Here is a 25,114-nt window from a genome sequence, read left to right as displayed (position 1 = left end):
GCCAGCATTATCTCTATCAGAAATTCACAAAGTTAAAAATGAGTACCTAGGAAGGAAATACAACTTGGAGAACTCCCACCCATTTTTGACTGGTATATTGTATATATACTCCCTCTTACCACTCACCAATTAATTAAGAACCACAATTTGTGAACATAAATTAAGCCTTTATATGGAGAGAAAATATCCCATATTATGTATATTCCCCAATATAGGGTAGGAAGGCTATTTCTAAGTCCTTTGTATATAGCATCCATCAAATGCTATAATATGAACTTGTCAAAGCCTCAAGATAGTCTTTTCACATATCCTTGAACAAGCAGTTATAGCGTTCACCAGATCAACTCTTAAATTAACATCATACTTCTTATTTTAACACAGAATTGTAATGCCTACTTGCCTGCTTTAAAAGAATTCATTGACTATTGTGCAGAATGGAGGTGCTCTAATGACCACTCACAGAGACTCAACTTTAAGAAGGATGTAGTCATATTTTACTTCCTGCCAGGGCAACATACATACACTTTGCACAAAGGTAAACTCTTCTGTCAGGACCAGTCTCGCAAAGGTGGTGTTCTGCTGAGCAGCAACCTGCCTCCTATCCCCCAACCCTCTGGCACCCAGCTGAAACTCCCAGCATCTGTACTTCAGCCTGAATGACACAGCAAGACTCTCTCTCTAAAGTCCAAATAAATGACTAAACACTGGCTAAATCTATATCTAAATCACCATGAATGACAACGTAAGATAGATATCAAAACTTGATTAGTGTGATAGCAACTATTCAACTGAAAGCTGAAAAACTTTTCTCTTTGTAAGCCTTAAGAAATGCTAAGTAAAACAACATAGAAATGAAACCATATTTTTTCTACAGGATCCACAGTACAATTTAACTCATAATTGTATCAGGTGCACTAACAGTTTATATAGGTTCTGGCTTTCAACTGCATACACATCTGTTATCCTATGGAAAATCTTTACTAATTAAATAAAATTGAGATTAAACTATTCTAGTGGAAATCAATATATAGTATTTGACCTATGAGTCAAAAGAGAGTCAGTGCAACAACGTGTAGATAAAAGAAGGAGAAAAAAAAAAAAAAAAAAAAAAAGAGTTTTATTTCCTAAACTCAACACACTGTAGATTTTAAGAAAATAAGAAAATAAGTTCAGTATATTGGAGTTTAAAACATATCTGGGTATCTCATATGTTTATTTATATCCTTATGACCCAAGCTGAAAAAAAATCAAGCAAAATATAAAACCTCTTTGGAGTTCAATCTAACCACATGTAAAATAAGGAAATCGTAGACTAGATTATCTCTCAAGTAATAAACAGACTTAATTCCATACCTGTAGCAAAACCTAAAAGGACACAAGGCAGAACTAACATTTCCATTAGGCTTTTAAGAATAGGTAAGAAGTATTATTTAAATGGTCTTACACCTAACCATGACTGAGATTTGCCAATTACAAGTCTCAAAAAAGTCACTTTTTAATCTAATAATTGTTGCCAAAATAATTTTCTGAGGGTTTTTTCTCCTTGAACATCTCATTCTAGTGCAGTACTTAACATTACATTTTTACTCTAGCTACAAAGAAATCTAAACAGTGGCCCCAAATAGGAAGATGGGCATGTATATTTTTCACTGGGCTCATGATAAGAGCAACATACAGAAACGGGAATAAAGCAGAGGACAGTTCTTTGTAGTGGTTGTTAGCAGTGATTCTGGATGTTTACCACAGAAAAAGCCTGTGAGTCAAGAGATGTCAACACAGATGTGGTCACACTTCCATAATAAGGAACTCGGTGTTTCCTGTGTCCAGAAAAATGGGAGATCTGAACGGCTTTAACAGTGTCTCAAAGCAACCAAGGTGACAGGAATTTAGGTGAACAGAAATAGATGAACAGTCTTCTTCAGTTGAAAGGCAGATTCAATTTTGTGAGTATGTTTCTTTTAGGATGCTCATTTCTGCATCTTCTTGGCATTTGGAATAAACTCCACTTAGGCACATATGTACACCTTAACTAGCAAATTCACTTCTATTAATTTAAAATTAAAATTAGGCTTTGGTTGAAGGCCACAGCACAGCTCTAAGGAAATTTCAGCATAGAATAGAGTAGAAACAGGATTTCTGCTTGCAATCAACATTTTACATGGTAATTCATGGTCTGATTACAGCAAGGGTCACATTTTCCCTACTATGTAGGCCTCAGAGCACTCAGAAAGATGGCATGCATTCAGGAGACAAACAAAACTGCTTTTGAAACTAATGATGATGTGCAGTTGGAAGAATCTGTGAATTTTTTTTAATAAAAATATTTAGACCTCTAATCACCTTGATTCTGAAGCAGTGTCTTGTCTGGTACAACAGGAAAACAAGGAATGGAATTAGCATACACAAAGAGAAATATGTCTAAATCAGGATTCAGAATAAAAGACATTCCCATAAGTCATCAATAAGTCATGGTAAGGTTACTTCAATAATGAACCACAATGAATAATTATACTATTTTTTTCACCGAATACAAGAGAAATAAAGAAAACTATACCACAAAGTACTTCAAAGTACATCAAAGATTTTATTTTCTCATTGAAAAGAGAAAACCATTGAAAAGGTTTATAAGTAAATAGAAGTAATATCTATCATTTACTTTTTTTCGACTGTCATTTACTTCTGAGCAATAAATTTCAACATAAATAAATATTTAAGCACAGGCTTAAAACCTGAGGAGCAATTGTAAAAAGTAACAAATATGCCTGTGATAATATTTAATAAACAGATGTTATAAAAATATACCATATCGTATAAATTATAGTTTACTAAACAACGAAATAACATTAAATTTTGAAAAATTAATTCAAAGTGAGGTAAAACAAAAAATACACACATTCCCTCTCCTCTATCATTTCAGTTATGTGCAAGTAAATCTATTAACCAACTATTAAAAAGATCTTGGCTCCTTTTTCTCAGCCTGCTTAAAAACAGTAACCTAACATGTTTTCAATAATTCAGGGTAGTGGTCCTGGAAAAGGATGCCTAATCTGAATTTAAAATTTCAAATTAACGTGCTTTTAAAAAAGTAATAGTAGGCCGGGCGCGGTGGCTCACGCCTGTAATCCCAGCACTTTGGGAGGCCGAGGCGGGCGGATCACGAGGTCAGATGGAGACCATGCCGGCTAAAATGGTGAAACCCCGTCTCTACTAAAAATAAAAAAAAAACGTAGGCAGGCATGGTGGCGCGTGCCTGTAGTCCCAGCTACTCGGAAGGCTGAGGCAGGAGAATTGCGTGAACCTGGGAGGCGGAGCTTGCAGTAAGCCGAGATGTGCCACTGCACTTCAGCCTGGCGACAGAGCGAGACTCTGTCTCAAAAAAAAAAAAAAATAATAATAATAATAATAATAATAATAATAATATTGTTAGCCTATCTCCTACCCTACCATATTCCCTACTTGACAATGCATATTTAGAGATCCATTTTATGCAACTAATAAGATATTAAGTATTCAACTGACAAGAAAATTATAACTGATCATACTACGAACCTTCTCCCCTCACTATTCTGAATAGTTTCAGATATAATTATGTGTACATGATAGTCTCTCTAAACCAAGTGAGAATGAGAATGTAGAGTTCAGGAACCACAAGGTTTCAGAAACCATGCTCTAGAATCGAATACCCTTTTTCTTAGGAAATACACCCTAAAGTACTAAGAATAAAGGAACACGATGCATGCAACTTATTCACAAACGGCTTAGAATGAGGAAATATAGATGTGCATATATATGTATGTATATATATGTAAATGGGCCAAAAATTATAAAACAAATGTAGCAAAATATAAAAACTTGATTAACCTAGATAAATGGTTAAACAGGAATCCTCTGCAATATTTCTGCAACTTTAGTATAAATTTGAAATTATTTCAAAATACAAATTTAAAACTCTCCAAGCTTCTAACTTGTACATTTATGTTGAAGTGACTTACTAGTTGAGATAAACCTATTAAGAGGGCATTTTGTCCAACAATTTTACTACTGTGTAGATATTCATGAATAATGCATATGTAGGGTTGGGCGTGGTGGCTCACGCCTGTAATCCCAGCACTTTGGGAGGCCGAGGCGGGTGGATCATGAGGGCAGGAGATCGAGACCATCCTGCCTAACATGGTGAAACTCCGTCTCTACTAAAAATACAAAAAAATTAGCCGGGCGTGGTGGCGGGCGCCTGTAGTCCCAGCTACTCAGGAGGCTGAGGCAGGAGAATGGCGTGAACCCGGGAGGCGGAGCTTGCAGTGAGCTGAAATTGCGCTACTGCACTGCAGCCTGGGCGACTGAGCAAGACTCCATCTCAAATAATAATAACAATAATAATGCATATGTAGGTACATTAAAGACATGTATAATAATAGTGAAGACAGGATTCTTTTTGAAGCCAAAAACCTAGAAACAACCCATATGTCTATTCACAAGAGAATGGAAAAATTCAGATATATTAAATGGAATACTATATAGCAATAAAATGAATGAAGTAAAATGCTCATTAAAACAGGAATAAATCTCACAAACGAAAGTCAGTGAAAGATGCGAGATAAAAGAATATAGGCTGTATCATTCTACTTATGTAAAGTTCAAAACCAAGCACCACGAATCTAGGATGTCTGAGGTCAGCATGGGGATGGTGATTAGATGGGGGACATGGGAGGAGCTGCACACATGCTGCTAGCATTCCATTTATTGACCTGGGTGAAGGAGAAATAGAGGTGCTCACTCTGTGATAATCTATTGAGCTGTGTGCTTTTAATTGGTGTCCTTTTCTGGGAAAACAATTTTTTTAAGTATAATTTTAGCCTATTGATTTTATGCTATCAAACTTACAAAATGTAGAAAATGGTACAAAAAGTACTCTCTGATTTTTAGAACTGCACATAGCCAACAAAACATTAAAACATACAGAAAATAATGATTTTTAATGATCTTAGAAATTTAAAAGTTTGCCATATATTTCAATACAGCACTTAAAACAACACAGCTACAAAAAGGTGAAATTTTTCAACCCAAAACTAATGTATATTTGCCCTCTGACTTCAATATCCTTCTATTAGAACGAGGTATAGAGGGCTTTGGGAAGCTATTTGCAAAAATTATACATACAGCTAAGCAGGAACTCCTGAAAGCAAATGAATAATCTTACATTAAACAATATGAACAATCTTTATAGACAGAAGCCACCACTTCTGTGCTTTACATCCTAGTTACAGCTAACCTTTGATCTTCTTAATGGGTACTGCTAATTGTCACTTTCAGGCATGGTTCTCTCAGGAAGGAAACTGGGATTCTCCACATGCTCAGTTTAACCAACAGAATAAGAAAATGCAAATAGGTTTGGTTGAAAGTGTTGTATTCTTATTAGTAGGCAGTATTATAGAGATAATGCAAACTGATATCTTTATGTATATTCTTGGCTCTCTAAACTCATTTCATATTCTATATATCTTATACTAGTTTTGTGGCTATTTCCTTTGAAATTTCTTCCATAAGGTTGTGCCCGAAAGCACTCTGAATTCTTCACATACTTTCTTCACTATAAATCAAATTCAATGTTTGAACATGACTTTGTACTAATTCAGAGGAAAGTTCAGAATCAAAATTATATTAATCCAGTATTAGCTATCTTTCTTAAAGTGAAAAAAAAGGCACACATGGACAAAAGATCCTCAGGAATAATTCAAGGATTAGTCTAACTTAACTAGTGAGTGAGTGCTACCTAGTTATATGTTAACTTTTAGCATGTCCTATGTCTAAGAGAAATAGGCCAAAAGAATATCCAAGAAGATGTTAATGGCAAATAGGCTACTGGATAACATGTATTCCTCTTCTGACTACAAGAATTGCCAATCATCAAACAACAAGAAACAAACCAAATATCCATCGGCAAAGAGTGGATAAACTATAATGTATGAAATGGAATACTATACAGCTATAAAAGTGAATAAGTCAAGCTATACACAAAAATAGGAATGAATCTCACAAACATCTACATCACCAACAAATTTAGAAAGGTTCCCAACTAAGTCCACTACTTTCTAGAGGTTGCAGCACCCCACTAAGAATTTGAGTGATCAATATTATTGCATGTATAATTTTAATTTTTTTTAAAAAAAAGTAATTCTCCAAAAATCACTACATCTAATTTTGTGTTACTAAAAGAACAAGCAGTAAGATGTAACAGGATATGCCTTTTCCATACTGGAGATAAAAACAAAACAAAATAGAATGTTCACAAGATTCAAGAGATCCCTTACAGATCGCTCATGCTGAGAGTTGCTATCAACATGATCTTGTAACCATTGTGTGATTTATATTGAGATCCAGAAAAGTCTGTCATTGAAAAATCAAAGAAATGCCTAGGAAATATTCTATATACTTAAAAATACAGATATTATTGTATCTATCAGTTTAGTACAGTTGTTTCAATCAGTGGCTTTTGGATTCCATTAAATATGTCTAGAAAGGCCAAGAAAAAAACAAGGCACGATCAGGGAAGGTTAACTTAGTATATGTTAGCATCAGTTGTGCTAACAATACAAAGCTTAGACTCTGGAGTTTGAGAAAAAGAAACACACAAACAATACAAAAAACATAATTCAAAAAGATAATAACGTCATCAAAAAGCTTTGAAGCTACGGGTTGAAAAAGTTTTCTTAATAAAATTAATTGTAATTGAAACTAATATATTATTAGAAACAGATTAGAACAAGCACAACACAGGGATGCATAAATGTCACTCCAAAATTAATCAACCACTTTTTAGTAACGTATCAGTATATCACTGCAGAAAATTTTGCTTTGCAAACAGAGGACACTGATCTCACCTGATTTCATTTTCATACTGTGGGGACAGTCTACCTGAATTCTGGTAAAAGCTTTTCAGGAAAGAGGGGGCAGTGAAGGAAGGGGCAGAGAAGGAAGTGTGAAGACTTGGAAGACTGGAGGAAGAATTACTCTCCTTGTACATGCGTCGAACTGACGAAAGAGTGCTGAGTACAGAAAATACAGCAAATTTGTCTTAATTTATATTTTGGCAATATCTTCATTCACTATGAAAAAGCATATAAACAGGTTCTTGCTATTAATTTAATCTTTCCTTTCAAGGCTCAGGGCTGGATCTTACATGAAAAAAAAAAAAGAAGCATGCAGTTCTCTATTTAGATAACTATGACTTAATTTCATTCTTTCACAATTTGAATTCCTTATCTATAGAGTATTTCTAAGCATCTGTGTTTGTCTCTAAAAAATTCTTAACAACTTGAGGACAAAAAGTATTTGTTTTCACATGCAAAAGACACTTCAAGGGAAAAAAGTAGGAAAGCACAAATAATTACAGGAAACAAGTTCCAGAAGGAAAGACTGATTATCACTAGTTCAAAGACTTTGACTATTTTAAAGATATAAACCCTTCTAAATATTTAAGAACAACATGTTTGGTTGTTGGAAGTTATCATAATACCTTTGGCTTAACAAACATTAATGTCCGTGTTCTTTCCTGAAGACAGTGGAATTGTGCCACTATGGTTTAATTGAAAGCCCAAAATCTAGAAGATTCTTTGCATAGCAAGCTTTCACAATGACACAGAGAGCATCTTTTTATAGTGATAGAAATTGTTTGAACTTATACATTATAAAATGTGGAAAACAGAGGGAAGGATTGAGATATTTATAGTCTAAAATGATAGATGTCTTTAATTCTTGAAAATAATTTTTCCTGGAAAAAAAAGCGTTCTATTGCCTTGAGTAAATATAAATGAAGTGATCATTTAAATATCTTGATATACATATGACTATTTAATATCCTTTACACACACAGAAAAAAAGCTGAGAATAATGAATTCTGTTAACTTTATTTTTCTATCATAAAATATCTCATTTTTAAATTTCGAATCATTCAGAAAACAACAATGAAAATAAAACCGTGTCCTTAAAAGAAATGCTAGCAAATTTTGTAACACGTGATATAAAAATTAGCCTTCTCCTTTTACATTGAGTTGTGTTTTTTCTTTTCCTCTCCAACCAGCATCTTTACTTAACCCTATTTTCTGTATCAAATTCGCAGGTAAATAAGAGAAACAAAACAAGTTCTAAGATATAAATCTGATCTGTGTTACACAGGAAGAAGAAAATCATTCCAAATTTATCCTCTTTACTGTTTCTCACCAAATATCAAACAACTTTTTGTTAAATTATGTTTTAGATACTGTGCAAGATGTTTTCTAAGTGGACACTGCCTGTCAATTATGGTGTATGTATTCTTCTTTATAGATATCACCTTATTCTAGATACAATTTATAACAATTTTCATATTTAGCTTTAATTTATTATGTAACAAAATATAGCCAAATATTATCTCATGTATGAAAGTAACTCAGGGGACTTTAAAAACCCTGGTATTTTATTGTAAGCTAAAAGGAAGTTCTACTGCTATGCTATTTTCAAATCTGCTGACTTTGTTTCTCTAGAACCATCATCAAGACACTGAGTAACATGTTATCAGCAGGTTTTCAGAAAAAACAATTGCATGGTTATCTCGTTTTTTCCATTCTTCTGAAAGGAAAAAATAAAAAAGAGTTTCCACCCAAACAAAATAACTCTTCTTTCTGGGTATGCCTTAACCTTGCCTGTTTCCCCTAGTAAATGAGGTGACTTAAATTGTTTTTATGGTGTTTCTCAAAACTGAAAGTTGGCTACAGCATAAATTCATAATCCACCTTGACTCCAGAGTAATCAAAACTGTGTGCCGTGAGAATCTAGGTCTCATTCTGGAGAGAGGGTCAGACTCACCTGCACTGTTCGCTGGAGCTCTGCCTCAGCAGAGGGGAACGCACACCCTGAGCCCTCCCATCCTGCAAATTCAGCTTTCTTTTTGTGCTTGAAGGTGGGTGGCTGAACGTGTGTGCCCGTCTTCTAAACTGCGGGGAGTCAGAATCCTCTTCGGGAAACGTTTGCCAAGCTGAGGACAGTGGGGACGCTGGCGGTGTCCCTGGTGGAGAGTCCCCTGGTGAGTAGTCCTGAAACACAGGCAGAAGGGAGCCCTTTATTTCCCACGTGGGTCATGGCAGACCTGCCAAAACACAGAACTCAAAAGTGACAGTGTGCCTCATCTTCCTCCTGAGTCATGACAAAACTGCTTTTTTTCTCCCCCTTTTACTGAATTTATGCCGTAGGCTAATCAGTATCACTACAACCCATTATCTTCTGATAAGCAGCTGTAATCAGTATCACCACAACCCACTTATCTTCGGATAAGCAGCTGTAAGACAGCATCCGTAAAGACAGGCCAGAAAGTGAGAGGGATGACAAAAAAGTGAAAGGTATTCTCTCCCCTGACACTTGGCCATGAAATGCTATAGCTACTGTACTTCTCTCACTGTTGCCAGAGAGATGAAAAAAGATTATGACCAAAGAGGGTGGAGTCTGTGTTTCCGTATCTCCTGGCTTCCGTGACATATCAATTGCATGCTTCCTGTACTGCCAAAACAGTATTACAATGCCTAAGTGTCCAAGTCTCATGGCAAAGCCTTCCGGAAAATAAAGTCTGTTAAGTGTCTTCCCTCACTGTGGACGTTTCTATTCAATTACATGTTCCCTGAGGTAAATTTCTTTTAAAACACATGAAAAACAGGAAATGAATGAAAACCGAGCTATGCTGGAATGCATCTCATATTGCATGGGTAGAAATCATAAATCTTTCCATTTAGACAGGTATGCTGTTAAAACTTTCCAGAACAGGCACCACTGTAGAAATATTCAGCTTGATAAACATGGGTTAGTGATAATAGACTCATAGCTGCACTAAGTCCCCACTTCCATCAACAGAAAGTTTAATAGAAATATTTTAATATATTTCCATTTTAAAAAATAGGCTGCATGTGCCTCAGGTGACATACTGCACTATGCAGGAAACAGGAAACCCAACCTAGTGAGAGTTGTCTATGAGATAAAGAAGATCCTGATGTTGCAGTTTAAATGATTTAAAAAAATGAGGGGGCAAAAGTAACACAGGAAGGGAACAAATAAAACCACTATACAAGTATATAATTAGTAATTTATGGCTCATTTTTTATAAGGTGTTGGATCAATAGTTGCTCAAATACTGTTGTCCAAAGCACACTATCTCCAAACAATAAAAAGTCTAACAGAGCACAGTTAGCCTGTAAGGGAATAAGGAACTACATGCTAATGCCTAGAATCTCCTTATTTAAAATAATAAAGTCTCAAATATTTATTTTTTAAAAAGCTATAAAGCATTCCTAATAAAATAATGGAGCATGCATATTACCATATTGGTGCTGACTTTGTTAAGCTGTAATTAGTGTAAATAAGCTCTAGTTAGATACCTTCTCTGAAGCAAGACTGTTGGACCGTTCAAAACTGTCCACACTTCCAAGCCGACCTCTCATTCTGTTAGCTCCCTGAGTGAAAAGAATAAAATTAAGTGCTTCATGTGATTTAAAATTTTACTTCAAAACTATAAAAGGTAATTCCAGTTGGCCTCTTAACGTTAGCATTAAATTGATCATTTTGTGGTTCACTTAAATATGTTGGCTATATTAATAGTCATTATAGCACAGTAAAAAGAACCATTGCTGATCTACATTGCTGATCTATTTCCATTATTTCCAAATCAGCCATTAGATAACTAGATATTCAGGCCAAGCTTTTTGAAGTTAGTTTGGTTATAAGATTACACATTATTCACCCATAAGTTCAGTAAGGGCCCCATTTACTCTGTCTCATTTTCAAATATGGAAGATACAGCAAAACAAATGAAAAAAGGTATCTAGAAAATGACTTAATACATACAACCTAGATCAAAACATCATAATTCACATTATAGGATTATAATAAACATCAGTTAAAAACCACATGGAAAAGAAAACCACATTCTAAAATTTAAAGGTTTTGCTTCATTCATTATTCCATAATGCCAAACTATTTCAATAAATCATTTAATTCTGGAAGACGAGATATCAGTCTGCTTCAATATTAGTGAATTGGTTATCGATTTTTTTTCACATAGTCCTTTGATGTGGATTTTATAAATGATCTCAGAAACAGATCTAAGAGATCACCTGAGATCTAAGAGACCTAAGAACCTAAGAGATCATTTTGTCTGTTCCCCCTCACTTTAAAAAGGAAGGGACTGAGGCCAACTGTAGAAGGAAAGAGGATACAAGTCAGGTTGGGAACCTCATCATCTACAAGGTCTCAAAAGACAAAACACAGACTGAGGAGTTCCACACAACTCTAGAGCATGTGGCGAAGTTCTAAAAAAGAATGAGTGGAAACACCAGTTAGATCCATGTGACAGTGACCCTGTGAAATTTTTTAACAATGCATAACATTTGCATAGTACTTTCCAGGCTTCAACTCTGTTTGCAAACATTCTTAGGTTTATTTGGGGGTCGGGGGCAAGAGGGGGTTGAATTTCATTTTAATTTTTAATGAAAGTAATATCAGCACAAAGTTTCCAAAGTGAAACTGTGCTATCAAGTTTATAATGAAAAGTGGTGGTCATCTACCCCCTCTCTCGCACTCTGAATCCCACTCCCCAAAAGCAAACCTTGACATTATTTGTATTGATATTTCTGGTATTCAAGCTTATCCTACTGTTCCTTATGCTTTCCATTTTAGAAACTATCTATTGACTTCCTAATTCTGGAAGATGAAACGTTAATATTCTTACTTCATTATATACCCAGTTCCACCACACACACACACACACACACACACACCTTTCTTCCCTTCTTCCTTCAATATAGTTACATCACGAATTTTGGTTAAATCAGTACTTTGTGCTTAGATTATTATGACTGTTAATATTGCTTGCAGCTGAGCTACATATTTTACTACGATTATGTCTGATTACACCTCATATCTTGTATACTGTTTTTCATGGAGTTAGTGGCTACTTGAGCAATCACAAATATATTACAAAACTCTCCAACAGTTCACAATATGGTCCAAACATCACCACATAAACCATCAATCTCCCCCTCCCCCTCCTTCTTTTTTTTTTTTTTTTTTTTTTAAAGCAACCATTATGGAGACGTCTGTGTTTCTGCCCCAGTCTGGACTGGACGTGTTACAATGTAGGCTTGCTCTACAAAGTTCCCTAGGATTTTCCTTCACTATCAACCTAGAAATTTCCTTTGACCCCCTCCTCTGTTGGAATTTCTGCTTCCTTGGTCCCATGTCTTCTCCTTTTTTAGTTTACTTCCTCATTTTGGTAAGGCAGATTCTCCAGGTGCTTTCTGAGAAAGGAAGAGTGGGAACTAAATTTTTCTTAAAATGTACATGCCCACAAATGTCATTAGTCTATGCTTGCATTTCACTAATAGTTTGGCTGTATATTGTATATTGTAGTGGTTAGAAATATTGCTTCCAAATATCTTAGCATTGCTCAAATGTCCTTTGGTTCAGAAGTCTAAAGCCATTGTGACTGTAGAGCCTGTGTGTCTGACCTGCTCTTTCTCTTTGGAACAGAATCTAAGTTTGCTCTTTGGCATTGTGAAATTTCACAACAACATGCCTTAACATGACTTTCATGCAGTCACTCTGTTGTGCACTTTCTGAGTTCACTAAATCTGGAAACTCATGCTCTTTAGCTCTGATAAATTTTTTAAATTATTTCTTTAAAAAATTCCTTGAATGCAGTTTTTCTTACTGGAACTCCTACTGTTTAGGTTCTGGACAGATCCTTTAATTTTTTACCTTGTTCTCCTATTTTCCATTTCTTTGAATTTTGCTCCATTTTCTGAAAGGTTTTTTTCAACTCTAGTTTCCTAGCTTTCTCTTGAATTTTTCTTTTTACATCTACTATAAGAAAGTTTAACAGTTCTTTCTTCTTTTCAGATGACTATGTTTTATTTATGATATCCAACCTTGTTTCGTAAAGCAATATTTATTCCTATCTGCATATATTACAGCTTTATCTCCAATGGCTTACTATATAATAACTAAAACAATAATAAAATTGATAGCTGCACCTAATATTGTTGAATGCTTATCATGTGCCATATACTACGTTAAGCATTTTACAGTGCATAGCTCACTTAATCCTCATACCAATTGTGAGGTCAGTATGGTTATTTAGCCCATCTTCACAGATACAGAGACTGAAGTTCTGACAGATTACATTGCCCAAGTTTACACAGCTAGTTAAAAGAAAGGGCAGCAATTTTGACACAGGAAGCACAATTTTCAAGTGAAGCTCCTGAGCTGTTACTACTACATCCCTAAACTAACGCTCTGTGAAAAAGAGAATTACAAATAAAGCTAATTAGCCTACAGAGGTTACATGGAATTTTGTAAATGTCCTAGAACATCATCAAATTCTTTTCAGTTCTTCAGTTCTATGTTATAATTGGCATCCTTCCAATAATAAAAACTGTATTTGTGGCTAACAAATTATTGGATTAGTGTGTGTAGCCAAGAGGAAAATACAGTAAAGACAAGATTGCTTTCTGTTATTTTTAGCGCTACTTACATGCCCACCTGCCTGGTTATCTCAGACAGGCTATTTGGTCATAACAGACAAAGTAGTCAGATGGGTATCAAACCATTCCTATTATTAGAAAAACAATTGAAATCACCCATTTTACACATAGTGGTGTTTTACCCACATATGCTTTTTTTGTGCACAAAGAAAAACAAAGTTACTTTAAAGTTATACTCTACCACTTCACACATTTCAACAAGTTAAGACAATGGACATTATCCTGAAGAAAGTAGAAAATGGGTACTATTTTCAAAATAACTTGCACTTTATATTAGTAAATATTGGCTTGGCATGGTGGCTCATGCCTGTAATCCTAGCACTTTAGGAAGCTGAGGTGGCAGGATTGCTTGACAACAGGAGTTCAAGACCAGCCTGGGCAACATGGTAAGACCCTGTCTCTACAAAAAAACAAAAATAAAATTAGCCAGGCTTGATGGTATGTGCCCGTGGTCCTAGCTACTTGGGAGGCTGAGGCGGGAAGACTGTTTGAGCCCAGGAGCTTGAGGCTGCAGTGAGCTATGATCATACCACTGCACTCCAGCCTGGGTGACAGAGCAAGACCCTATCTCAAAAAAATAAAATAAAATTTATATTAGTAAATATTTCCGTTTTGGAAAACAACTGAAAAAAAAAAAAAAAGCAACAGATAGCCATTACATGATTCTGATTTTCACCTCTGAACAGACAGCTTTTTCTGTCGCACGACATTATGATTCGCTAATTCATGTGGCAGGCCCTTTCCCTTGGACCCGATTTTTAGTGGTTAATGAGCTGAGCTTCTTGGCATTTAAAAAATGGATCCTATTTCATAAACAACTATAGATAGCTAAATAAAATATTTTGACATTTAAAAATGGCAGCAATTATGAGCTAAACTCCAAAACTGGAGTGGGAATTTTCTACTATACAATTCAGCAGGAAAAAAAAAAAAAAAAAAAGACAAGTTTTAGAAGTACACAAAACCCCTTTTGCCCTTTTGCTATGTAACCTTTCACACAACATGGGGAGCTGCCAACCTGCCCAAAAAGTGCACTCTGTTGCACATGGTACAAGCAAGACCTTGTTACGTCACAACATTTATGTCATTTGGCATCACTCTGGGAAACAAAAGCTATGGTATCCACTTTGATCAAAACAGATTGGCTGTGCCCTTGCTGAAAATGTCATCACAGCAATTGAAGGCATGCGAAAAAGACTTCAAAGTTGGCACTGCAAGTATTATGCAGGATGCCAAGGTACTAAATGGAGATAAAGTACCACCCTAAATACCCTTTGCCATTTTGTAAATGACAGAGCTTTTGAGCTTACCACTGAATATACTACCTCATATCTATGATGTGATATTTCCCTAACATACTAACCTTTAATCCTCACAATTACATGAGGCAAGCGGATATTAATATATCCATTTCACAAATGGCAAAACTATGGCCTAGAAAAGGCAAATAATTCATCCAAGACCATAAATATAAAATTGGCTAGGGCCAGGTATTACATTCAGGTACCCTGACACCTACTTAAATGGTCTTCTCTGCTAAAATTTTCACTAAACACTGTGTTCAATTCAGGTAGCTGATGCTGTTTCTGATGCTGGTGCTTTAAGAATTACACTTACCTTAAGTGTAATTGCATCAGCATCACCTGGAGAGCTTGTTGAAACCCAAATTGCTGGACCCCACCCCCAGAGTTTCTGATTAAGTAGGTCTGGAATAAGGACCAGGATTTTACTAATTTATAAATTTTGAAGGAAAAAGGTATAAATATTTTATGAAATTTGTGTCGGCATACTTCTGACAAATCTCCTAGATGTTCTTTTCTGAGATTCAGTTTTCCACTAATAAAATAATGGCATTCCCAATCGATCATGCTTGCTGCAGGGCTTCCGTTAAAGTTAAAAGTATCTCTATCATTAAGGGAAATAACTAGAAAAGTATTTTGAGCCATAACAAAGAAACAAAACAAGGAACGCTGCATATCAGAAGTTACTATGTCCTAATGCTCTATTGCACAAACATGGAAAAAATCAAAATGTATCCAACTATTTAAACATATTCTTATAATGCTATTAAGGTTAAACATGTGGAAATAATGTTTTTAAAAACAATACGCATTTGCAAATGGAGTTCAATGGTTAATTCAAAGTTCCTCTCAAAGTCTAATAATTTATATCACTAATTTGCCTCTTTAAAGGCACTGAGAGATCACTAAGGAAGACACTTATACACTGAAGGTGAAATTTTATTTGTATATTAACATAAAGGCCAAGAGACTTTAATAAAGTCATCAAGGGTACATTTTGAAACTTTGTTCATAGGAGTTAAAACACCTACCACCCAACCAGTCCTACTACTACAGGCAGTGTGCTGGGTACAGAAAAGAGCCCTTACTGATGATCCTACAATGGCAATATTTCTGATCCATTAATAACCTGAGCTATTTATTAACACATGAAAACAGCAAGCAGAAAAAATAAATTTAAAAAAACACCCTCGGTGGGCTTTGTGAGGTATGTGTGATAAGCACGTTTAAAATGATCACTTTGTTTCTCTTTTTTCATTTTGAGGCAATCTCAAGTGCGGAGGCAAGTTATTAGTACAAAAATGTTTTTTCCCACAACCATTTTCACATAAGTGGCCAATATAAAGCTCCATCATCCTGAAATACTTTACTGTGTATTTTCTATAAACAAGGAATTCTCCAATATAACTAAAATACAACTTTCAAAACCAGGATACTGACATTGATGCAGTATAATACTATTGAATCTTCAGACTTTACTCCAATTGTACTGGTTGTCCCAATAATGGCTTTTAGGGCAAAAGGATTTGATTCACAATCTCCCATTCCACTTAGTTTTCGTGTTTCTTTAAGGTCCTTCAGTCTGGAGATATTCTTAACCTGTTCTTGACTTTCTTGAAGATAACAGGCTTGTTATTTTGTAGACTCCACCTCAATGTGGGTTTGTTGACATTTCCCCATGATTAGATTCAGGCACTGCCTATTTGTCAGGAATACTACAGAAGCAGTGCTGTTTCTTTATATCAGGTGGCACAGGGCTGCAATTTGTCCCACTGCTGATGATGTTCAATTTGATCACTTGGTGGTGTCTGCCAGCCTTCTCCATTGTAAAGTTATTTTCCCATTAGTAATTAATAAATATTAATTACATACAGCAAATATCTTCTTTATGATCAAACTTTCAATATATTCATTTATTTTTTGTATCAGAAAACAGTTTCCCATTTTATGCAATAAGTTAGATTATCTGTGGCTATCATTTATGTCAATGCTCGTATTGTCTCAGTGGGAGCCCTTTCAAGGTTTTTATGTCCTTACGACAAAACACCATTTTTCTTCGAACATTTTCCTGTTATCTAGAACACCAAGCTGTTCTGGGTTCATCTTGTACTTTTCCTACAGTCCTGAAATTAGCCATGTTTCTCAGAATCTTGGTTCTGTCTAGTAGAACATATACATATATACTTATGTTTATATTTACATATTTTTATATTTGCATATATATTTCTATATGATTGTATGTTTATATTTAATGTATATAAATACCATGATTTTATATTGATACCTCCAAGTTCTATTTTTGTAATTTTTTTATTTCCATAGGTTACTGGGGGAACAGGTGGGTTTTTTGTTTCTTTGTTTGTTTTAGAAAGGGTCTCAATCTGTCTCTCAGGCTGGACTGCAGTGGCATGATCTCAGCTCACTGCAACCCCTGCCTCCTCAGTTCAAGTGATTCTCGTGCCTCAGCCTCCTGAATAGCTGGGATTACAGGCACACAACACCATGCCCGGCTCATTTTTTTGTATTTTTAGTACAGACGGGGTTTTACCATGTTGGCCAGGAGGGAACAGGTGGTATTTGGTTACATGAGTAAGTTCTTTAATGTGATACCTCCAAGCTGAATCCAATGCAGGGTTCATTCTAATTTCTACCCTTTTCATATTAGTAATTTCTTTCTCCCTGGATTCCACTCTCCTTAAGACATTTACTTACTTCATCAGTCCCTGTGTGTATATAACCCATCTCCACAATGACCACTGCACAGACACTGTCCTCATGCCACTCAGGCTGTGCCACTCCATGCTGGGGCTGCCATCCCAACACATGCACATCCTCAGCCTGCTCAGGCACTCATCCCTGTGAATGCCCGCTCCCCTCCACTGTGACTCTGACACCCGCACTGGGCCTTCCTTCTGCCAGTATGCTGCCTCCTGCGACCTCCCAAACCAGGTTCCCCTTCTCTGCGGATTCCCTCGTCACTGCAAGAGGCTCCCACACCCTGCATCGAGCCACCCCCACATTCCACACCCCATATGGACAGTCTCCCTGCTCTGAGCCACCATGGGTCCCCCATGTCACAGCCCAAAACACCCATGTAGGTTGACCTCACCTAATAGCTCTAAGGCAGAATTGTTCAGGAAGAGGAAAATAAAGTTGAAGGGGAACACTTTTACTTATTTTAAAATGGAATATATACACTTACTAAATGGAATATATAAATTTCCATTAATTTATACTTTTTTCAGCACTTAGCCTCTAAGTTTCTAAGAATGAGTGATATGGTTTGGATCTGTGTCCCTGCCCAAACCTCATGTCAGATTGTAATTTCCAATGTTGGAGGTGGGGCCTGGTGGGAGGTGACTGGATCACGGGGGATGGATTTCTTAGGAATGGTTTAGCACCATCCCCTTGGTGCTGTTCTCATGATAGTGAGTTCTCATGAGATCTGATTGCTTAAAAGTGTTCAGCACCTCCTCATTCTCTCTCTCTTGTTAATGCTCCCACCATGTGAGATGTCTCGCTCCCCCTTTGCCTTCCACCATGATTGGAAGCTTCCTGAGGCCTCTCCGGAAGCAGAAGCCGCTATGCTTCCTGTATAACCCGCAGAACTGTGAGCCAATGAAACCTCTTTTCTTTACAAATTACCCAGTTTCAGGTATTTCTTTATAGCAATGCAAGAATGAACTAACACAATGGGCAAAAAAATAATTTCTTTATAACTTTCTATGGGAAATGATTTTTAAAGTTCTGACAGTATTGAGCATCAAGATTCTATTTCCCCTTTTCTATACATATGTATTTCTACTACTAAATCTCTATTGCTCAAATTCACATAAAGCCCCAGAATAAATCTCGATCTGAGAAGGAAACTTATTTTGAAAGATCATTTTGGGCCGGGCATGGTGGCTCACGCCTGTAATCCCAATACTTTGGGAGGCCGAGGCAGGCAGATCACAAGGTCAAGAGATCAAGACCATCCTGGTCAACATGGTGAAACCCATCTCTACTAAAAATATAAAAATTAGCCGGGAGTGGTGGTGTGTACCTGTAGTCCCAGCTACTCAGGAGGCAGAGGCAAGAGAATCACTCGAACCCGGGAGGTGGAGGTTGCAGTGAGCCAAGATCGTGCCACTGCACTCCAGGCTGGTGACAGAGCAAGACTCTGTCTCAAAGAAAAGGGAAAAAAAAAAAAAAGATCATTTTGAGCTGGGCACGGTGGCTCTCACACCTGTAATGCTAGCACTTTGGGAGGCCAAGGCAGGTGGATCACTTGAGGTCAGGAGTTCGAGAACAACATGACCAACATGGTGAAAACCTGTCTCTACTAAAAGTACAAAAATTAGCCAGGCATGGTGGTGTATGTCTGTAATCTCTGCTACTTGAGAGGCTGAGGCAGGAAATCTCTGCTACTCAAGAGGCTGAGGCAGGAGAATTGCTTGAACCCAGGAGGCCGAGGTTGCAGTGAGCTGAGATCTCACCACTGCACTCCAACTTGGGTGACAAGAGTGAAACTCCATCTCAAAAAAACAAAACAAAACAAACAAACAAAAAAAGAACACTTTGTTAACTAATTTTTAAAAGTTATCTTAGGCTTTTTTTTTTTTTTTAAGGAAATCTGTGAACCTGTTGAGACAGAAGCGAAACTGTTAGAAAACACAGATATGCATACTTAAAAGACCATTAGTGCAATCTTACCCTTGAGAAGATATTTTCCAGGGAGCTAGTTAAGGATCTCTTAGCTTTATTTTTCAGAATGTCAAGTTTGAACCTTCCACTGCTTGTTGCATTTTCTGGGATTGTATTATTTGAAATAGTCTAAAAAAAGAAAAACAGACACATTTTAGTTTGGAAATACTCAAGGTTAAATGAGACTTTAATTATAGGCTTAAGACTAAGCTATTACAAATCACAAGAATTCTTCAGTAGCTCTATTATTAAGTAATAATTTAAGTCCCACACTGTGAAAACAATGATTATAAGGAAGGGGGTTTAATTTTTCATATTGTATGTAATAAAAAGACATGTAAAATATTTCCTTCATGCCTTTCTTTTCCATGAATACATTCCTGCTGCATTTAGCAAAAATTATACTTGAGATGTCAATTTTCACTGCTGCTACTCTGATTAACATCTATAACCATCCCTTCCAAGATAGATATTTTATATCCAAATTACCAAGGAAAACACAGAACACAAGTTCCAAAGAACAAAGCATTTTCCAAACAAAACTGGATTCTGGTAATGCCTCTGTTATAATTCCATTTTCATTTGTGAGTGGGTCATTTATCTCTTAGATCACAAGTATAGAACCAAACTGTGTGAGAATCTACGATGTGTCCACTATATTAGGTTCTCTATGTATTTTATCCATTGAAGTAAGCAGCTACATGGTCCTTAGCAGCAAAAACCTTTCAAGCGAGAAACCTTATGATTTGTTTGGGGAGGGAACAGCAACACAAAGCACATGTAAGTATCAAATACGAAAGCAGGAAGATTGACTGTGGGTCTAAACATGAAGAAAAGAATACACAGGATTCAGACAGGCAGAAGAAAGGGATGAAGACTTCCCCAGAACTGGGGATAGTTGTTGGCAAAATCCTAAAAGGTGGATTGCTTAAGGGAGAGAAAGGCAGTGCATGTATTTAGTTAAAATACTACTTGCCATTACTTTTAATGGCAAAAACAGCAATTAATCTGCACCCACCTAATAGAAGGGAACAGTAAAAGGTAACATGAGAAAGTCCGGCTGGAAAACAAAACCTTGAATGTTCTTAAGTGCCAGATAAATAGGAAGAACTAGTAATCCAAATTTATAAGCCGGGGGAAATCCCTGTGAATGTAATGTTTTAGAGACATTTATCTAAAAGGAGTGTTCAAAAACACACCTAAAAGACGGAAAATCAGACTGAAAGATCAAACTGAACTCGAGGCTTCAGCACAGTCTATGTAGGAGGCAATAAGGGCCCACACTAGCACTAGCTCCATCAAATCAGTTAAGAAGTTACAGATGCAAGAAAGGCCCCACTAAGAAAGGAAAGGAGAAAAAACAATGGGTATAGATGTGGGCTGGACAGGGTTCAGGGTGTATAAAGCCCTGGGATCACTCATTATTCTAAGGCTTCCAGATAAACAAATGTGACAAAAATAGAAAAACTATATGGGCACTTAGCAAATATCTGACACACAGTAACTGCTCAGTAAATACCAGTTGAATAAATGGAAGGAAATGAAGGAAAGGAGAGTGTGATGGAGGCAGAAACTTAGCTACGAGCAAGAAAACATTAACATGTTAAAATCTCCGCCTGTATGATCGTTTCTTTGTGATTTCTCCATCACAAAGAAATGTACATCTCGTGTACATCCTCCTTGAACTTCAGGTCCACATCAAAGCTCATGTCTTCCATATTTATACTCAAATTCCTCAATAGGCACCAAATGTATCAACCTCCATACTTACCACCTCAAATTCCTCTATAGGCACCAAATCCATTTTTCTAATTGAATGTCAAACACATTTCCACATTGAACTCTTATTTTTTATTCTCATCCACTGCCCCACTCTCGTCTGCTTTCTGTATTTCCAGGCTCCGTTTCATCAAATTTCCCCACATGGGAAACCATGACGTTGTTCACAGCAACTCCCTCTCCCTTCCTTTACAGATTCTTCCAGTCAGTCACTAAATCCTAAAGATTATGCCGCCTAAATAGCTCTTCACTTAGTTCCTTCCTCACTTCTCTAGGGCTCTAGCTTGGTCTCTCTCCTGAGTTAAATAAATGCTTCAAGACAGAATTATTCAAGCTATTTATGTACCAATGCTACCTCTAACTTGTGCATACATCATTATACCAATCACATCATAGTTTAATGTATTTGGTTTCATGTTGTTTTCTCCTCCTAAACAGTTAAGATGGCAGGACAGGGTCACCATTATTCATCACTGTTTCCTAGTACATAGTCTGTACTCAATAAAGATTCCTGCAATAATTAAATCACTTATCACATATTCTATCAAAACATTCTCCCAACTGGAGAATATGACTTTGTCCTAAACCCCTCACACAGCAACCTCCCCAACAAATAAATCTACCATCAGAAGAACAGCAGAATTTTCTCTTTGTGGTGCAAATCTGATCTTCTCACTCCCTTACTTCAAATCCTTCCATGACAAAGTCAGGCCTGCCAGTAACTTAAGGCCCTTCCTCATCTCATTCTGCCTATCATCCCAGCCCTGTTTCCCCCACCAACCCCCAAGCACGACCTCAAAACCAGAACCACTACATAACTTTATGTTCAATCTTCCTCCCTCCCTCCCGTTCTTTCTTTTTTTTTTTTGAGACAGAGTCTCACTGTCGTCTGGGGAGTGCAGGGGTGTGATCTCGGCTTACTGCAACCTCTGCCTCCCAAGTTCACGTGATTCTCCCGCCTCAGCCTCCTGAGTAGCTAGGATTACAGGTGCCCACCACCACACTGGCTAATTTTTTTTGTATTTTTTAGTAGAGACGGGGTTTCACTATATTGACCTCACGATCTGCCTGCCTCAGCCTCCTGAAGTGCTGGGATTACAGGCATGAGCCACTGCGCCCAGCCCAAAAGTACAGTTCCTCAACTGTTCTGACAGCTAAGTTTATCTCTTCTAAAATTCCAGCTCCCCCAAATGTCCTTCCTCTTTAATCTCCTCTTCTCTTACTCTCCACTCCAGCTCCAAAGCAAAGACATAGCTACTTTTGTGCTCACTACAGACGTTTTTTGTTTTTGGTTTTTTTTTCTGTCATTGAGTCAGAGTTCTTTATATATTCTCAATAGTAAACTCTCATTACATAAGTGGTTTGTAGATATTTTCTCCCACTCTGTGAGGGTGTTTTTTCATACTCCTGACAGTGTGCTTTAATATACACACGTTTTTAACTTTCCATGTTGTATATGTATCACATTTTCTTTATCCAGCCTATCATTGATGGGCATTTATGTTGATTCCATGCCTTTGCTATTGTGAATAGTGCTGCTAAAATCTGTACAACAAACTCCCATGACAGCTGATACAGTAAAAGCATTTGACAAAGTCCAATACCCTCTCATGATAAAAACGCTTGAACTAGGAATAGAAGAAAAATTCCTCACAGTGATAAAGGCCATGTACAAAAAAAACTCACATCTAACATCATACTCAAGGGCAAAGGAATGAAGCTGGACCTCACCTTATACCCGATACAAAACTTAACTTAAAATTGATACAGATTCTTTTTTTAAGCCATTTATTGAATTTTTTCTATGTATCTATTGATCTGTTTGCATCCCCCTTTCAAATATTTGAGCTGTTCTCTGGAGGGCACATGATTCATTCATCAGGTTTTTTTGTCACCCTTTTCCATCACATAGTTTAACTCATAGAAGGTTCTCAAGAAATGCTTTTCTGTGACTAAATGAAGGACTGTGTACTAACAATATGTGATTTGTTCTGAATATAGTGAAATAAAGACACAACCTGAATTAGTGTTATCAAGACTAAATATTTCATTATCCCCTTTGATGTTACTGCTGGTGGTCCTGCTTCTTCTATATGCAGCAGAGGATAAATTCTAAACCACATGCACAAAAATACCAACCCTCAGTTTGCAGCTAGGGTACCATTTACATGATATTACTGCTGTTTCACCATTTGGGCTATCTCCACTTTTGATGAAATAAAATGTTCATATGATTAATATAACTAAAAATAATGTACGTTCATTCTAAATCATGAACATGTACTATTAATGCTTTTTTTAACCAAAACCCACAAATTCTTTTACATTTTAAGACCATCATTAGTTAGCTCAATGTATCAGTGCCTGCTAAAATTCCCTATAAAACGGCCGGGCACGGTGGCTCATGCCTGTAATCCCAGCACTTTGGGAGGCTGAGACAGGCAGATCACCTGAAGTCGGGAGTTCAAGAGCAGGCTGACCAACATGGAGAAACCCTGTCTCTACCAAAAATACAAAATTAGCTGGGTGTGGTGGCGCATGCCTGTAGTCCCAGCTACCCAGGAAGCTGAGGCAGGAGAATCATTTGAACGTGGGAGGCGGAGGTTGCAGTGAGCCGAGATAGTGCCATTGCACTCCAGCCCAGGCAATAAGGGTGAAACGCTGGCTTAAAAAAAAAAAAAAGAAAAAATCCTTATAAAACTACCAAAGTGCTGGCGGGGCATCACAGGAAACTCTGATAGGACTTTAGCCCTAAAGAACCTGACAGTACAAAGGGAAGAATTAAGAAAATCCATAAACAACAACAAAAGTCGGCGAAGGAGGAAGTATCTTCTCACCGAAGGGCCTTCCCCAATGTGCACGTGTGTCTTCTGCTTGGCCTCACACATCTGCCTCAGGTGTAAAATCACAAGTTCATTTTCTTCCTGGTCACTGGCTGGCTTCATTTTCTGTTCAACAGACAAACCAAAAGAACACTATGGCAACACAGCTTCTCTCCTTTCATTCCGTCTGGCAGACAAACGTAAACAAAGCTAAGAGTTGTAACTTAGCTCAGAAGCAAAAATACAACGGCATTCTGTACTACCCAATAGTACTCTAGGTCATGCATCTTTAACTCTAGGCAGCAGAATGAAAACAGGAATGCATAAAACAGGATTCAATTCTCATTCCTTATGTCTTATTTATGAGACCTACAAATAATGTTACCTGAACTCTTTCAAAGATGTCAGCTTGTTCATTATCTGTCAGTGACGAGAGATGCCTCTGTATTACCAGCTTGGCTCTTGGCGGGTAGAGACCTAAGGAAAATGATAAGGGAAGGGATTAAACAGAGATCCAGCAGCAGAGATCCAGGGGCAGATAATGCATTACACTTCACCTCTTCCCAAGCAGGCTCTGAACTTAAATCTTTTCAAGGAGACGTGTTCCTGCCTACAAGAAACCTTGGATCATTGAAATGATTGAAACTAGATGAAAAATCTCTCCACCAAAATCAACAGCCCCAGTAGTGATCTTGGCATTAAAATTACTAACAATGGGCCAGGTGCAGTGGCTCACGCCTGCAATCCCAACACTTGGGGAGGTGAAGAGTTTTCAGAAACTTTTCCTCTAGTTCTAATTCAGTACTGCAGTGGTTTAAAACAGGTCTGGTGACAGTGTGGCCACAGTATGGCAGCACTGTGTACATTCTGACAAGCATGAAGCAAATTCTAGTTCTTTTAAACCCTGTCTCTACTAAAAATACAAAAATTAGCTGGCCATGGTGGCAGGAGCCTGTAATCCCAGCTA

At 37.0% G+C, this 25,114-nt stretch overlaps 1 protein-coding gene across 3 annotated transcripts in view; it reads right to left on the bottom strand.

Annotated features, from left to right (window-relative positions):
- TBC1D4 (TBC1 domain family member 4) overlaps positions 1–25,114 on the bottom strand; it is a 208,034-nt gene that overhangs the window by 33,294 nt on the left and 149,626 nt on the right. The window contains exons 6-10 of one of the 3 annotated variants that reach the window (XM_023186267.3): positions 24,533–24,624; positions 24,163–24,273; positions 19,556–19,675; positions 10,398–10,472; positions 8,842–9,068 (exon numbers count right to left, since the gene is read on the bottom strand). In XM_023186267.3, the coding sequence (XP_023042035.1) occupies positions 8,842–9,068; positions 10,398–10,472; positions 19,556–19,675; positions 24,163–24,273; positions 24,533–24,624 (625 nt within the window). Of the gene's footprint in view, positions 1–8,841; positions 9,069–9,292; positions 9,412–10,397; positions 10,473–19,555; positions 19,676–24,162; positions 24,274–24,532; positions 24,625–25,114 lie in introns of those variants that run through there. The other 2 variants (XM_023186275.3, XM_023186285.2) reach the window with 2 other exon arrangements.

This window comes from Piliocolobus tephrosceles, chromosome X, assembly GCF_002776525.5.
Source record: "Piliocolobus tephrosceles isolate RC106 chromosome X, ASM277652v3, whole genome shotgun sequence".
NCBI classification, from domain to species: domain Eukaryota; kingdom Metazoa; phylum Chordata; class Mammalia; order Primates; family Cercopithecidae; genus Piliocolobus; species Piliocolobus tephrosceles.
The sequence above is the reverse complement of the archived record's forward strand: the minus strand, read 5'-3'. Positions and strand labels throughout refer to the sequence as shown.